The 18,010-nt window shown below is 38.4% G+C and overlaps 1 protein-coding gene across 1 annotated transcript in view; it reads left to right on the plus strand.

Annotated features, from left to right (window-relative positions):
• Positions 1-17,182, plus strand: part of brsk1a (BR serine/threonine kinase 1a) — a 29,333-nt gene extending 12,151 nt beyond the window's left edge. Inside the window, 10 exon segments of the mRNA XM_052103078.1 lie at positions 475-639; positions 751-848; positions 6,021-6,171; positions 6,267-6,348; positions 8,235-8,517; positions 8,621-8,669; positions 9,674-9,797; positions 11,089-11,290; positions 12,331-12,420; positions 12,500-17,182. Coding sequence (XP_051959038.1) covers positions 475-639; positions 751-848; positions 6,021-6,171; positions 6,267-6,348; positions 8,235-8,517; positions 8,621-8,669; positions 9,674-9,797; positions 11,089-11,290; positions 12,331-12,420; positions 12,500-12,681 — 1,426 coding nt within the window. The 3' untranslated portion in view covers positions 12,682-17,182.
• The last annotated feature ends 828 nt before the right edge of the window (positions 17,183-18,010 follow it).

Below are 18,010 nucleotides of genomic sequence, written 5' to 3' on the forward strand. Positions count from 1 at the left end.
CTCCTCCTTCCCGGGTTTTGTAACCAATGTAACAAGGTTTAAAATGTTCAAGGGGGAGGTGGGAACCAGACAAACCATCAAAATAATGTTTAATGAAAATGTAAAAAGACATAAACAGACATGGCAGCTGCGCGTGGCTCTTTCTCTCCCGATCTGCGCACCCGGCTTGACTTTATCCCTCTCCTCTGCTGATTTGCTCGATTAGGGGCCAGCCGTGCTCACTCACGGTCCGGCCCGGACCCTCATCCTCATCAAAAAATTATTTTGGATTTGTTGAGCATAAAGGTGTTTTAGAAAGTAATTTAAAAGTAAAGTAATTAGTAATGTGATTATATTCTCAATGAAGTAATTCGTAAATTCATCTGATTACAATTTAGATAAATGTAGTGGATTACTATTTTTAAATAACTTACCTAATACTGGTCATGAGGCCATGCAGGTCACGTTTGTATGTGTGTTTGTATTTGTATCCAGAGCTGGCCGTAATGAGCCATGTCCGGAGCAGCCACTCCCGAGGCGTGTGTGCATGGGACGGGTCATGTCTCTCACTGAGCTGGACCCAGATGTGTTGGACAGCATGTATTCTCTGGGGTGTTTCAGGGACAGGGTTAAACTCACCCAGGACCTGCAGTGTGAGGAGTGAGTGAAGTGTCCATGCCTTTTAGAACCACAAGCCCTGAGAATCCTACTCACTTAAAAAATTTGTAAAAATCTTGTTAATCTGTAACATTGTCTTTCATTCTCTCTCAGAGATAACCAGGAGAAGATGATCTATTATCTTCTGCTGGATCGTAAAGTGCGCTATCCCAGCTATGAGGATGAGGATCTTCCTCCCAGAAACGATGTTGGTAGGTGTCTTTTCCCTAGAGTGTCCATTAACACAACCCAACAGCTTGTGCCTTCCAGAATCTTCTCTGTTTTGACATTGTTACTGCTAGCAGTCAGTCTCTTTCAGTTACTATTTCTTGGTCTACGAAATTGGTTGAAGATAAAGAGCATTGTTTGAGCCAGAGTTTGGAGAGTGCTTTCACACTAGAGATTTTGGTGCAGATTCGATTCCGTCTGACGTCAGTGTTCGTTTTGTTTGGTTGGTGTGAATGTGCTCATAGGAAAGAATCGTCTGAAAAAAAAAAAACATCTTTTTAATGTCTCAATTGTTCCTCTATGACACCAGTGAGATTAAATGGAGAGCAGGAGTATCCTGCTTTTCAGATGTTTCTGAAAAAACACATGTGTTTCCTCTAGAGTTTCAGAAGAGATCTCAACAATATCTCAAAATGTGCTCCGATTGTGCAAGAAACCAAAGTCTGCAACCGAAAGTCTGAGATATCAATATGAACTCCAACATTTCTCATCAAATTCTCCCAAGACCAAAAATATCTGAACTATATTATCCACTTTCATTTTATTGCTCTATACACTTACTGTATGCAACTATTGTCTGCTTTGTTTCTATTTTTTATTCCTTTAAAATAATTTTAGAAAAAGCATCACAGAAACATTAGCCGCTTTTTCACCAACGGGCTTAACTTTCTGAGCACGGTAGGAATGGTTCCAATAGCATTTCCACTTAAGCACATTTTGGCACAATTACAAACTGTCTAACCCTTTGAGCTTGGATGGGCCCATGAGAAAAACAAATTGACAAAATATGAATAACTACAGTCTTGACCAACACAAAATAGGTATCGTTTTAAAGCTAAGAAGCTGTACTTTATATGTCACTGGCATATACTGTTATGTCATTGGCCTGTAGGCTTTGAAATTTGCAGACAAATCAGAAGTGTTACATTTTGATTATTAAAAAGAAGTGCACTGTCTATATTATTGCAATCAGTAAAAACATCAAACTCATCAAATATCCATGTGTTATATGTCATTGGAAAGCTCTTATAGAGTAGAATACAACCAGCCCATTTCTTTTACTCACAGACAAAAATATAGCAAGTAATAGCTAAGTATATTTCTTTTACATTTTTGTTTCACGTGAAGAGGTATTGCTTATATGATGCATTTTCACTTATAAACAGAGCATAAAATATCACATACCATTACTTAGAAGATGCAATTTAAACAAGCCCAAACACAAGGTGATCGGATACATAGATCATTAAATCATGGTTTCCCAACCATTGTGCCATGGAAAATGATCAAATTCCAGAAAATAAATAAATGCATTAATAAAAAATACAAAAATAATCAGGGTTCGGAATCCCACTTCATTGATTGACGTTACAGCTACAGCAGCATGTGCACAATGAATCTGTGTTTGACAGGAATGGAGTGTGAAGTCTGAAGAAGAGGCACTGTTCTTTGTAAACAATTTGTAAACAAGCCAAATGACCTGGGATGTGTACCGACCGACAGATGGGCATGAAGTCTCATCTAGGTCTCCACGAAAACACCCTCAAAAAGCCACCTGATAAGATGCACAGATTGTCGTTTCAGACGCGGAGGCAACTGAGATTTGTCCTCTGCCACCTGTATTGAGGCGAGTCACGCATTGGGAATTGGGCATGCCAAATTGGGAAGAAAAGGGGAGAAAATCCCAATTTTTGCAACTAATTCTACACAATTGTGCAGTTAATTTGCTTTACTTGAATAATAAAAATTGCTAGAATTGGTGCTTTTAGCTAATTCTTTAAAAAAAAAAATGCAATTTGGTGGACCAGTGATTTTCTCACATTTTTTGCCCTTCATGAGTTTGCATTCCTTAATTTGCTGTGACATTGCAAGTATTAACTTGCAAGAACAAATCTACAATTTATAAAATAAGCAAGATTGTTGTTTTTTCATTATCGAATTAGTGCTCTTACACAGCATACCTACATGACTTGATAGTGGTGTGCCGTGGTATTTTATCTTTGTAAAAAGTGTGCCGCATCAGAAAAAAGGTTGGGAAACACTGCACTTCAGAGCATGAACTGATGCCAACTCCTACCATAAGACATGAGATACTTCATATGCCACTGTGTGAACCTTGGATTTAGGATTGACCTCACTGGGGGGCCTGGGTAGCTCAGCAAATAAAGACACTGACTACCACACCCGGAGTCCTGAGTTTGAATCCAGGGTATGCAGAGTGACACCAGCCAGGTCTCCTAAGCAACCAAATTGGCCCAGTTGCTAGAGGGTAGAGTCACTTAGGGTAACCTCCTCGTGGTCGCTATAATGTGGTTCTTGCTCTCGGTGGGGCGCATGGTGAGTTGTGCGTGGAGAATAGCGTGAAGCCACCACACGCATAGCGCATAGTCTTTGTGGTAATGCACTCAACAAGCCACGTGATAAGATGCGCGGATTGATGGTCTCAGACGCGGAGGCAACTGAGATCCGCCACCTGGATTGAGGCGAGTTACTATGCCACCACAAGGACTTAGAGCGCATTGGGAATTGGGTTTTCCAAATTGGGGTGAAAAGGGGAGATATAAAAACGGATAGACCTCACCGAAATGACCTGCCGGTTAAACTGCGATGAACCTCATTGATCTTTGCCTGCATAACCTTAGTCTATTGATGGACTACACTCTTAAAATGGAATACATAGACTATCAATTAATTGCCAACTAACAAAGAACAATGCATCTATATGAACTTCTGCAGTTAATCCAGGATGAACTTCAAAGACAATAGTCATTTATCTTACAGTTCATACTAAAAAGTTGTATAAACACTGGCCCTTAAAACTTACTTAGTTTACTAATTTTAAACAATGACTTGCACTGCACATAAGTAATTCATATTGGCATTATATTCATGATGTTAGCCAGAGGGGAACTGGTCCCCACAGTGAGCCTGGTTTCTCCCACATTTCCCAGAGTTATAAGCCTTTAATTTTGAGTATGCCACTGAAACAGGACATTTTTTAATGCTTCAAAACTTAAAGGGTTAACCATTCTCAATTGTGCTGGTAAAATGGCTTTAGTATGTGGCAATTCACTGTTGTTTCTAGTTAGGTGGTAAAGTTCTCTATGGGAGGTAATACAATTTATAAAAAAATATAGTGTACATTTGTGTATCTTCGTTATTTTATGATAATGGTTTAACTAGTGTAGTATGTTATTTTTCTACATTCCTTTTTTCAGTGAGATAGATTACACTACCTAACACAATAAATGTCCTTTTTAGCTAGTTTGGCTGTCAAAGCATGCACAACCCCTCAGCAAATGATGGTAAACCTCTCACCTTTTTCTCTTTGCTTTCCATTTTGTAACATGGGACTTGTCTTTCCTGTGCTTTTGCAGAGGATAAACGGGGGAAAAGCAGGCTAAAAAACAGAATATGCGTTCATCCTCCATAGCGCCCTCACTCCAATGTTTACCTCTCACGCTGTCGTCAACTGATGTATTTGTTACATATGTTGAAGTATCACAGTGGAATGACATTGAGAACTGCTCGGCCCGATGGTGGAAAAGCACCTAAAGTTGATGTACTTCACTGAAACATTACTGAGCTTTGAAAGAGCAACCTCAGAGCAAAATGTTTTTTTCCTCTGGGTGGTTTTCTCTACTCAAGTGTGCACCAACGAAACTGCAACAGTTTCCACTTGAAAAGATGGTCTGGGGTACAGTTAATGTGAAATCCGGTATGGTGCGAGGTTGATATGAACTTCTTGAAAGCAGACAGATATAAGGGCAGAAGTGTATGTAAAATTTTGGTGGTGAATCAAAAGGGACAAAAACATGAATTAATTAGTGAAACAAGCGTCTTCTCGTTTTTTGTTCTTGCCTAGGAACAGTGGTAAACAGCTACTGCTAGTACTCACGGTGGTACTCATGTTGATGCAAACATGCCAAGGTTCAGACCCAAAAATACAATGTGAAAAGAGATCGGGGCATGGGAAGAATGGTGGAATCGAACTTGGTTCGGACTAGGGGTTGCACAGAAAACTAACAAATTGCCACAGTCAGCCTGACGTTGACTATTCCCTCACCACGTGATTATAAAACTCGTCTGTAGGAAGTACAGCGGAAAATGGGCAGTGGCTCAAAATTGACTGATAATCTGTCAGACTCAAATTTAATGTTTAATTAACAAATTGGGACCTCAGTTTAATGTCTCATCTGAAAGGCAATGTCATTTAGTGTCCTCATCAATACTGGGGCGTTAGGACCCACACAGACCACAGGGTGAGCACCCCCTGCTGGCCTCACTAACACCTCTTCCAGCATCAACCTTAGTTTTCCTCGGGAGGTCTCCCATCCAGGTACTGACCTGGCTCAACCTTACTTAGCTTCAGTGCACAACTAGACGAGAGCTGCAGGGTGATATGGCTGCTGGCATAGATGACACACATGCATAGGTAACTTGCAATTTATGCAAATTGGCCTTCAAAGATAAACAAAATACTAGTGTTTTGCTGACTTGGATACTGTTCGGTCCTTCAAGAACACAATTCAAACAAGCGCATGCAAGAGTACGGGGAACCACGGGCACCTACTATAAGTAGTCCAGACTAAGCTAAATATGTTCAGACACTTTTGTTAACATTTAGCTGTGTTACAGAATAACATATTGTGATACACTTCTAATAAAAAGGTTCTTACGAAGAGATAACTTTATGGTTTTGTTTATTTCATCCGATCCGTTCACAAACAAAACAATGCTCAGACAATCGGTCATTATTTACCCCTCAGGTGTCAAACTACTATGCCTGTTTCTATGGCATCCTATAGGACCCCAGGCACCGTCTAGCCTGGTATTTTTGTTCATACATACTGTATAACTAGCTAAAACCCATTACATTGTAGTGACATAGATCTATCTTATTGCGTACTTTAGTACTGTGTGTGTTATGTAGTGCTATTTCTGTTTTGGTTGGGTGTGGAATGACATCACTACTAGTCGAATTTGACTTGACTAATGGGGTCTACTAGTTAGACTATTCAAAATAGAAGAAATTAAAGTCATTGTGCAACCCTTTGTTTGGACTGAGCAATTCAACCAACAAATGGGAAAATAGCCTTACTTTAAACCATATAGCCTCCATGCATACTCAGTGTGCCGGTTTGTTTCATATATAGACCCTCCACGGAAGCGTGTAGACTCACCTATGTTGACCCGCCATGGCCGTTGCCGACCAGAGAGAAAGAGTCTGGAGGTGTTGAGTGTAACAGAGCAGGGCTCTCCTACACCCCCACGCAGAGTGTTGGATACCTCATGTCACAGCCAAAGGTATTCATGCAGACAGCCATATTCACATTTCTATGAAACTTTGTTCATGTTGTGTTGCTACTACTGACTCTTGACTCGTTCCCACTCCTGCACAGATCTCGATCTGTTAGTGGAGCATCAACTGGCCTGTCTCCTAGTCCTCTAAGTAGTCCCAGGGTAAGTGCCTGTTAGCCTTTTGTTTTTTTTATTAAAGGGATAGTTCACCCTGATTCACTTTCCATTTTTGGGTAATTACAGTAGCTATATTTCAATCTAGGTTGCAAAAACTTGTGTTTAAGAAAATGGAAGTTGAAGCCACTGAGACTCTTTTATAAAATGTAATGAATTACTTGGGGTTTCAGAATAACTGAGCAAATTGTACGTTTGTATGGCTTGTTGAGGCAAAATCAGATTACTTTTTTGATGTGCATCAGTAATCCTATGTAAATTCTGTAGGAATATATTTGGCAATTGGGCTTCCATAGCAGTTAATGCGGATGTCTTCTTTACAATTAGAAAATGTATCCTCAAGCAAGTGTATTCGTTTTTTGCACATTTTTTAAACTTTTTTATGCGATACCTCAAAATGTGCAGAAACATACATGGATGAAACCACATTTTATGAGAATTGATGGGTTGCTGGATGTTTTTTCTAAAGGCCTGTTATATCTTTGTTTAGGGTTAGACGACATCATGATATATGCTTTATGATGGTAAAAACGTGTAAACGGAGATATTGCTGTACTGTTAAATACCGTAGTAGATACTGGGTAGGACTGCTTTCCATTACCCATGAGAGCAACAGTAATGCAAAAATAAAGAGCAGAACGTGTCCCAAACAAGTCAAGACAAGGACTAACTTGTTACTATGGGGTGTAAAGCTGGTCGCACACTGGATGTAAAGCAGCGCGTCTATCATATCGCACACAGGACACATAGATTCGGTGCAGGTGGCAGTCCAAAGTTGTGAATCTAGTCACCATACACACAAAATTACGAAGGTTTTTGTACTTCTTCAAGAATATGATGTTGATGAATTTGCAGGTTAGAGTATGAAACCAGTCTATAAAATGACAATGTTTATTATGCAGTTTCTATTGGATGTAGACTTGAATGGGCTTCCAGCTATCAAACCACAAAAAGGCATACTTGTAACTGAAATTACATTTTATAGTCGTAGATGAGCGCCTCCGACAGATGCTGAGTGGCTGCGATGGTGTGCATACAAGCATAAAAAACAATTGTTTTAAATTTTAGAACACGCCATGTCATCCGCCAGACGCGTCCAGTGCGTGACCCGTTAAACGTGCATGTTTTTTAGTTGCTTCTTCACATTAATGTAGACTTTTACAACAGCTTCAAATAGTACTCATCCAATCAGAATTTAGAGTCAGAACTATCTTTTGTAATATAAGTTTTACTGTTATGAGTCTTTTGTTTTCATTTAAATAACTAGATTGTGATATATACTGTTATATTGTTACTGATGTTGGTCTTACCCCTTACTCATGTCTTTGCTGTGGCTCTGAAGTATTATGACATTCTGTGACTTTTTCTGTGAGAAAACTTACATTTTGAAAAACGTGATATTTTTAGTTAATATGCACACACAAATCAACCACAGAGACACACACAATCATTTACACATGTCCAGTCAGAGCACTCTCCATACACCATCACTGTGCACTGAAAGCTGTATCACCTGCCATTGCTCATTTTCACTCGTATTTCTCTCTCCGTCTGCCACACCCTTCACTCTTCCATCCTGCTTCTTCTCTCCATCCAATCAGAGCCCTGTATTTACCTTCAGTGAATCAGAGGTTGCTGCCGCCACCAGAGCAGGAAGTGGCAGCATCACCTCTCGTTCCAATCGATCGCATGAACCCAAAACTCAGACGCTTCCATCCAAAACTCCCCCTGACCGCCCCCTACTCCAGTCCATGAAGTCCCTACCCCTGCCCGCCTCCAACTCTCGCTCTCCCTCCCCTTCCCCGCTCTTGTCACCCTTTCCCCGCTTCCTGTTCTTTCCTTCTCCCTCTGCAGTGCTAAAGTCGGTGACTAAAAGCTTGTATCCCATGTCTCAGGTCACCCCTCAGGGCTCTCCCCTGCCTACCCCCCTGGGTACCCCAGTGCATCACCCCCACCCCCCCACCGCTACCCCACCCTGTTCTTCCTCCTCTTCCCCTTCTTCCTCCCGAGCCGAGGGAGGAGGTGTGGGTGTCGGCTCACTCTCCTTGACCCCACCCTCTAGTCCAGGAGGAGGCGGGGGCATGGCTGCCAGTAGCTCTGCCCATTGGAAGACACGCCTCAACTCATTGAAGAACAACCTGTTGGGGTCACCGCGATTCCATCGACGCAAGTTACAGGGTGGGCCGCAGTATGCAATTATTGAATTGTATGGATTATTATTGTCAATGTATGAATTAATTCAGTATTATAGGTGTAAATCTTGCTTTACCCTCTCCAATAGTGCCAACTACAGAGGACATGTCCAGTTTAACTCCAGAATCAAGTCCAGAGTAAGCAATATTTGCCAAATATACAACACTAGTGACATAAAGCTTGCAAGGCAGCACTGGATTGATATTTCTTAAACATTTTGGTTAGGGTTTATTCTAATCAAACTTCTGTAATTCAATTTAAGATTAAAGTTTACAAATCTCTCATTAGCGGTGTCCCATATGATGTGTTACACTGTGCACTAAATGTAGTATCATCTAACTGTTTTTACTTCACGGAAGCATTTACCGTTTTTCAGCTGATGGAAGAGACATTTCAAACACACACAATGTTACGCACCTAACTTTAACACATTTACCAACCTCAGTCTACACTTATATCTCCAATAATGTACTTATTCACACAGTGTGGGGTGATGGTAAAGCAATAAACTTACATTTGTAAGAGGCTTTCTTTTCAGAGTTTTCTCTACTTGTAACGTTTACCATTAATTACAATTGTTTTGTTAGGCTAGCATTATGACCAAGTAACTCCTCCCCTTCCACTACGTAGCGTTCAACATTTCATACTTAGTTTTTTTGGTTGAAAAAGTACACAAGTCGGGCACTCATAGGACCCTTCTTTTAAATGCATCTTCAGTGTGAACAGTAATCACACTACTTATGCTACAAAATGGCATAAAATAGTGCAGAAGTGTGTCAATTGGTTGTAGCTAACAACTTTCATTGATAGAATTTCATGAAAATATTTATATACTGAATTACGATGGGTAATTTTTCTTAAACTCATTTGCATACTTAATTGTGGTTGATCTTGTCATCCTTCAATATACTGTTTTTAGCCATTTAAAAGGCAACTTTACACTGGACAGTGTCTCTCATACCAAGCTGAATGAAAACAAGATGCATGCTGTGTTTCAATTATACAGAATCAAACCCTGAAAACTAAGCTTATCTAAAATGTTAACACTATTCTATGGCTGCCTTGCAAGCACTGGCATTTCCTTCAGGAAATATAGTTTATTTGAGTGTCTTTCTTTCTGTCTGTGTTTGTGGTCCTGCAGGCTAGCCAAGAGGTCTTGGTTTGGGAATTTCATCAGTCTGGAAAAAGAAGAGCAGATTTTTGTGGTCATCAGAGACAAACCCCTTAGTTCGATCAAAGCTGATATCGTCCATGCATTCCTCTCTGTGAGTGTACCCCTTGATTTGTGCAATGTAATTGTTCAGATGTTGAAGCGGAGATTGCATTTTCGCTTTAAAATTAAATGTTTACTCCACTGACGGTTAGATTTAGGTTTAGGGTTTGAGTTTGAGTTTCACTCCACTCTGTGGACATTTCACCTAGAAACTGAATCTAAAACGTGCCCATGCATTCAACAACACTTCCATCTTCGGCCACTGGGGGCAGTGATTCGATTGTGGTGAGCACAGACTGATTTCAGCAGCAAAACTTTCAAACAACTGTTGCCGAATTCACAGTTGTTGCATCCAAAACCACGTACTGTCACAGTATGTACTGTATTTTTAAAGAAGGACGCACTTATCAGGCCAGCAAAACAGTATATACTTTTAAGTATGTATGCGAGTAGTATGAATAGATTTCGGACATCTGGGTACGTGTGCATTGTCTTATTACCTGAATATATGACAAAAACTATCCGCTAAAACTATCTGCTCAGGTTTTGTTAAACAAGCACCATTTAAGCACAGGGAACAATTATCTTGGTAAATATAGTACACACAGTTGAGAAGAGCCATCCGACTCTCGATTCACTGCCGTTCTTTTAAATCCAGCATTTTGAACATGACATCGCCTCAACTCCTGAGCAATTATGGGATCATAAAGTGCCTAGTTTATCCGCACTTCAGAATCTCACCGGAAATAGTAGGTCACAGGTTACTTCTCGCTTACTGCTTCATAAATACTGCGGATTTGGACATACTACTCCATTGGCATACTGTTTTTGACATACTATATGATAGGGAACTATAGATATTCGGACGTTGCTAATGAAATCAGTCTGGTTCCAATCTGAATGACTGGCTTATGTTATCTGTCATACAGAAGTCTTGTTTACAAGACTTTATGTTGATATAATAAGTGCATCTGGGGAAGAATTAATCGCTGGATTTGGCAACGTTTGTCAGGTTAGTGGCACCTTTGGATTATATTCTTTGAAAGATTCAGTTTGTAAGATATTTAGAGTTTTGTTTTAGGCTCTTGGTAGCAAATGAAGTACATATCCACAAGCAACTTCCGCTTTGTTGTTGGAGTTTTGTCTGTGAATTTATCAGTAGGCATACGTATTACTTTTGGATAGACAGAATTCTGATTAGAAAATCTACACATGTTTTCAGCTATTTTATGGTATTGCTTTTTTTATGTTTTTTTCTTATTCACAGAGACAGCCGTGCCATTATTTAAATTCCTTTTTCACACTGCTCTATTATTTTGGTATTGCTCATGTCTTGTATTCAGATCCCCTCCCTCAGTCACAGCGTAATCTCCCAGACAAGTTTTCGAGCAGAGTACAAGTCTTCTGGAGGTCCATCTGTTTTCCAGAAACCCGTCAAATTCCAAGTAGACATCTCGTTCTCTGAGGGGGACAGAGAGCGGGAGAGAGAGAGGGATGGACAGAAGGATTTTGGAATCTACAGTGTTACTTTTAGCCTAATATCAGGTAAGTTGATTTCTAAAGCCTGTGTTGGCTGTGCAATCTTTTGAAAGTATGGGGTGAATCCACTAAACAGTTGTGCTACTTTTACACATGGTAATTCAGCGTAATCACTAACCACACGCAATCCAGTTTAAGCAGGCAATATCTGGGAACGCCATATGAAATTAGATTAAGTAATTGTCATTCTTTTCCAACGTGATCACACTGGAAATCGACATGCTGCTTTTGTATGTTCATGTACCCAAAAATCGACATATTCTGTCGAATTTCTGACAAGCACCATCCCCCATCAGACATTTTTGCATCAATTCAAGCATGAACACATTTCCCTGTGACACTACTATTATCTCCGAGACACAGATTCTTGGGTAGTGGAAATCAGTAAGTAATCATGTTCACATAAACAGTAGTGAACGAGATTCTGAGGTTGCTTTTTTTGCTCTACAATTCCATTATTACTCCACTGATGGTAAAGTTTAGGATTGGAGTTTGGGGGCAGGGTTTATAAAATATGCATTTATGTTGACTGTATTACATCATTTACAACTAAAAATACAACTCGCATTTGGTGCCACCCTGTGGACATTTCATCTCAACAACTCTTCCAGCTTCGGCCACTGGGGGCAGTGGTTTGCATTTTGGTAAGCACTCTTGTTGCTGAATTCACAGTGTGATCAGTCTGTCTTTTCAGTACAAACACGTCTTATTTTTATGTAGATTAGGATTATAATTTGCACTTTATTCACAAATTCAGTGCTATTTACCTGGTATAATCAACATTTTACTATTTCCAGGGTTGGGGAGTAACTGGATACATGTAATTACAAAATCCAGATTTAATGTACAGTAGTTCATTATTAATGATAAACACTGTTTATATGTTAAAGATAAATGGGAGAAGGAAATGTTATTATTTCTGATGAGGATTAGGGAATAATTTGTCAATTACAATGGAAATCCACAAATTCTTCAAAGCGGAGTGAATTTAGCTAGAAATATATAGTAAGGTTTCTCATTACTTGTGTGAATTTATATGTTTTTAGGTCCAAGTCGCAGGTTTAGAAGAGTTGTTGAAACGATTCAAGCCCAGTTGCTCAGTTCTCATGATCAGCCCTTGGTACAAGCTCTTTCAGGTAAGACCCCACCACACAAATCATAAATTATTCCTCCATGCTTCCATACTTCCCTTGCATTGTTCTTGCTCTATATCAGATGAGAAGAACAATCGCCCTCCTAGAACACCAACCAGACAAAACTCCCGCCGCTCAGAGGGTGGAAGCGATCGCTGTGAATGGGTGGATCGTGGAGAGGGTGGGGTTTTACTCCAGCGCAGGGGGTCGGGCAAAGAGAGAACCCGCCTACTTTCCTCCAGTGGAACGCAATCACAGCCTTGAGTGAGAAAAATTGTGAATAATCAGCAGTCCATCACAATATGAGCCATGTCACAAAATGAGACTTAAACACCCATTATGTCCTTCTCACCTCAGAACAGCATGATGGTAAAATGTGTTTTAAAGAGGAGCTTTTCAAAAGTCTAATGAAACCAAATATTGATGCCTCATTATGGAAGAACATGGGATGCAGTGAAGCCAGAATGATCTCCATTAAACATCACACCACACTCAAACACAACATGGACCTATTTGGAATCTACCACCTCCAAACTGTCTTCTAAAAATAGTTTCATCATGGACAATGCTTACATTTTATGTGGTATTCTCTTATGTAACTTAGATGTAAAGTGCATATGTGAAACGAAAGTTTCCAGTTGGGTGTAGCACACCATTTTTTTTTCTTACAGGCTTGGTATCTGTTTAAAGGTAAAGTGTGTAATATTTCTGATGTTAAAATACTTTTATCCCTGCTTAATATGCAGAGACAACAATAAGTAATCCATTGGCAGTGTTATTTCCCCGAAAATGTAAAAACTGTGGCGCTATCAAAATATTGCTCTGTTTGTTTGAGTACCCTGTCCAACCCCAACACAGCAACATTGGCTCAATCAATGGCATGACTTTGGGGCGGGACTATCTATATGTCCAGCCAATGGCAGACTACGAGAGTGTTCGGGAAACCCGTTTAAAAAACGTTATTATGTTTGGAATTCCGTTTATACACAGAAATTACACACTTCACCTTTAAGTAATTGAGTAATTATAGCAACAGAGTTGTTATTCCAATTTAGCCTGAATCCTTATCCTTCAGCTCAAGTTAATACCAATGAGATCCAGACCCAAAAGCTATCAACACCACCAGTCTGTTCAGACATATGCAATAAATATCAATAAGCTAAAAAGGTTCAGTTTAACAAAGCTGCACATGCTGAATCTTTTGAAACATGATTACCTCCTTGAGCAGACAGACTAATTTCATGGCAGTAAATAAGTATCGTCGCTTACAGCCCTGTGTCATTATTACCTATATACCTGATTTTCACAAGATCACACAAACTGCTATCCTAACTGAGGTTCCTGCTATCCATGTAAATGCTGCTTGCTAAATTTCGTCAACCCTCACTGCAACTTTCACCCCAAATGACAAGAGGAGGGATTCTGATTGTAAAACAACTCTCTGTGAGTTTTAGCCCTCATTAAATCTGGCTGTGATTCACCCTTTAGGCAGATCTAATGTATGAGAGCGCATCTGAACAATAGTGGAGAATTCTTATGAATTTTGACTTCAGAAGTGGCACCAAGAGTTCAAATCTACGTAATATATATATATGTAATATTCATTCCAATCCTCTGTTGATGCTAGACTTTTGGTTGAAGCCAACCAAGTGAATGTTATTGAATATTTTTATCTAAAATGAATTGATCTCTAATTTATTGGTATATTACTTCTGGGGATTGGCACAATGAAAAAGAGTGACCAGTAGCTGTACATATCTGTGTGTAAAAAGAAAAAAGAATGGAATGGAATGTTTGTGGTCTTAATTTGGGGGAATATGATTATTATGAACCATATAATCTGTTGCATAAGCTGATTTTCTCATACTGAAAACTAATAAGTCGACTTTACTTAGTATAACTGATTGAGCAAACTTATTCCCTTAATTGAACTGAATAATGGCTGCTCCAAAACTTGTGTAATTAAATTCCCTTAACTGTGTGAGCATATAGAATGAAATTAACTATTTAAGTTAAAGGGATAATTCACCCAAAAATGAAAATAGTCTCATTACTCACCCTCATGCCATCCCAGATGTGTATGACTTTATTTCTTCTGCTGAACACAAACAAAGATTTTTAGAAAAATATCTCAGCTCTGTTGTGTCAGAACTTTGAAGATCCAAAAAGCATATAAAAACAGCATACAAGTAATCTGTATGACTCCATTGGGTAAATCCATATCTTCAGGAGCGATATGATTCTATTTTAAGTCCTTTTTTACTATAAATCTCCACTTTCACAGTCTTCTTTTGTATTTGGCGATTCACATTCTCTGCCACCTACTGGGCGAGGAGGAGAATTTAGAGTAAAAAAGGACTTTAATATTGATCAGTTTCTAACCCACACCTATCATATCACTTCTGAAGATATGGATTTAACCACTGGAGGATAATTGATTTTATGCTACCTTTATATTCTTTTTGGACCTTCAAAGTTCTGGCCACCATTACCTTGCATTCTATGTACCTACAGAGCGAAGATATTTTTCAAAAAATCTTCTTTTGTGTTCTGCAAAAGAAAGAAAGTCATACACATCTGTGATGGCATGAGTGTGAGTAAATAATTAGAGAATTCTTATTTTTGAGTGAACTATCCCTTTAAGGTAACTAGATGCAAGTAGACTTATCTCAGCTTTGCAATTTAAATGTTGTTGTTTATACATCATTTTAATTGAATGGACTCAAATGTATATCATACAATTACACGCCTTAAATTAAAAGATTAAAACTGTTTCTAGTTCAATCATTAATGCCCATACTTCAGTTGTACATAAACAGGGAGAAATGACATAGTGTTAACAAGGTCCAACTTGACCAAAGTAGACAAAGATCACCCTAATGGTGGCATCACACAAAACAACTATTTGCAACAAATCAACACAAATAATACTACAAAAGAGCTAAAACCTGTATGAATTCTTAATAGCAACTAATTAAATGCCCCCATACATTCCATTTGACCAACGAAACATAATTAAATAATCAAGCAGCAAGGGATTGTGGTTATTCCCCATAGCCTCAATTTTGTACTCAATAGTTTGAGTTATTAACACTTAAATTCTTAAGTCTATGGATTTTTTTAAAGATGAATAAGTTCAATGAACTTAAATATTTTAGATATGAGCCTAAAACTTGACATTTCAAGTAAGACAACTTGATTTTTCCAGTAATGACAACATTAAGGTTCTAAATTAAATTAAATCTAAACATATTTTGGATTTATACACTGTAAAAATGTCAAAAAGTCACAAATATTATTTAAAATGACTAAATCAACCAGAATAGAGTAGGTTACACCAATGAAAGTAATTTAAGGGTTAAACAAATAGAAATAGATCTGTTAAGTAGCAATTGCACATTACCACTTTTTACAGTTTAGAGCCAATATAATTATGAATGATTGGTTTTACAAATAAGGTGAAGTGTGTCATTTTTTAGATGTTAAATGTAGTTGTGGTGATGATAGTGCAGCAACAATTACACCCTTAACCTTCAAGAGGAAAGCTATGGTGCCTTGATCCCTCCACATATTAACAAAAATAGAAAAGTTAATCCTGACTTTATATCTCACAATTCTGGCTTTATTTCTAGCCTTTGCATAATATAATCTCACAAAAGCAAGAAATACATTTGCAATTGCAAGGTTTTATAGACTTCATGTCTCGCAATTTCCACTTTTGCAAAAAGTAATAAAGTCACAACTGCCAGAAATATGGTCACAATTGTGAGATATAAAGTCATAATGAAACATTTATTATTATTATGATTATTATTCCGAGGCGGGATCAGAAAACGGCATCACCGAGAAGAGTAACAGAATTTGAATCTCCTGTGTTTGTTCGCTCGTACACAGTGTTACTTTAATGACAGTAAAAGAAGGGATTCCCACTGGATGGTTGCAGTCACAACACATTTACTCTGATGTGGAGGATATGCTGTACCTCGTGTACCAACAGAAAAAACATGAAATTGAATGAATGGTATCTGAAACAAAACAAGCCATTGTCTAGGCCACAGACCTTGCTTGCACCATTTCACAAATATGTACATTCACGTAATGTAATTAGATTTTTATCTCCAATTATAATTCTATTACAGTATAAAAATATGAAATTGATCTCTTTGTACAGCACTGCTTTGTCATTGGGCTTCCGTGCAACAGTTATGCAACTAATCCAGAATAATTTATCTGAAAGAGGGACCTCTACAATACTCTCTCTCTCTCCCTCTTTAGCTTTTCAGCTAAACAATGGTCATAAATTCTCTTAGTGTGATCTTTCAGAGTTTGGTGTGTCTGTTCAAGCATCTCTTCTTCATATGTGTGTATTAATTTATTGAACTATTTACTGTGTGTATGGACATCAACTTTATTCTTGTTATTTAAAAAAAAAAACTCTTCAAACTCATTATGCCATGTGACAGATGTACCATCATATTATATCATATATTTATAATATACATATTGTCTGAGCAAGGTATACAAGATGTCAGTCAGAGCAAGGTATGCATTTTTGGGTAGCAAACCATAACCATCATAGTTAATATCAAGCAATGTCCTTTCATATATGCTGCAAAAGAGAATAGCGTATACAGTATATTATATTTTTGCACCATGTAATGGCACAAATATGGATGTGAACATCCATTTGGACATATCACGGCTTGAATTGTCTTAGCTGGTTATCAGTTGTGGTTAAAGGTTTAGTTTACCCAATAATAAAAACTCCCTCATCATTTACTCAATTTCATGCCATCCCAGATGTGTATGACTTTCTTTCTTCTGCAGAACAAAAACAAAGATTATTAGAAGAATATCTCAGCTCTTTAGGTCCATACGATGCAAGTGAATGGTGACCAGATCTCCAAAAGCTTCAAAAAGAGATAAAGTCACCATAAAATTAATCCATACGACTCCAGTGGTTTAATCCATGTCATCTGAAGAGATCCAGTTGATTTTGTTTGAGAACAGACCAAAATATAACTCCCTAACAAACATCGTGACTGCAGTCTTCTTGGTGATGATTTCAATTATGATTACACTTCCTATAGCGCCATCTAGTGCTCTGTAAATGCATCAAGCACTAGGAAATGTAATCGAGTTTGAAATCATGATAGTGCCTAGCGACTGCAATGACAAAATGTACAGTGAAAAAGGAGTTACGTTTTGGTCTGTTCTCGCACAAAACCAACTGGAACGCTTCAGAAGACAAAGATTAAACCACTGGAGTCGTATGGATTAGTTTTATGCTAAGTTTATCTTTACCTTTTGGAGTTCTGGTCACCATTCACTTGCACTGTATGGAGCTATAGAGCTGAGATATTCTTCTAAAAATCTTTGTTTGGGTTCTCCAGAAGAAAGAAAGTCATACACATCGGGGATGGTATGAAAGTGAGTAAATGATGAGGGAGTTTTTATTATTGGGTGAACTATCCCTTTGACATCAGTGTATTCTCACCTGTTCTTCAAATGAACAATGCTTCTTGTATTAAACGTGTTGCGTATTAATATAGGGATAACAAAATGACCTAGAAACAGCATTGCCAATGCAATA

This window comes from Xyrauchen texanus, chromosome 33 (genome assembly GCF_025860055.1).
Source record: "Xyrauchen texanus isolate HMW12.3.18 chromosome 33, RBS_HiC_50CHRs, whole genome shotgun sequence".
Taxonomy (NCBI): Eukaryota; Metazoa; Chordata; class Actinopteri; order Cypriniformes; family Catostomidae; genus Xyrauchen; species Xyrauchen texanus.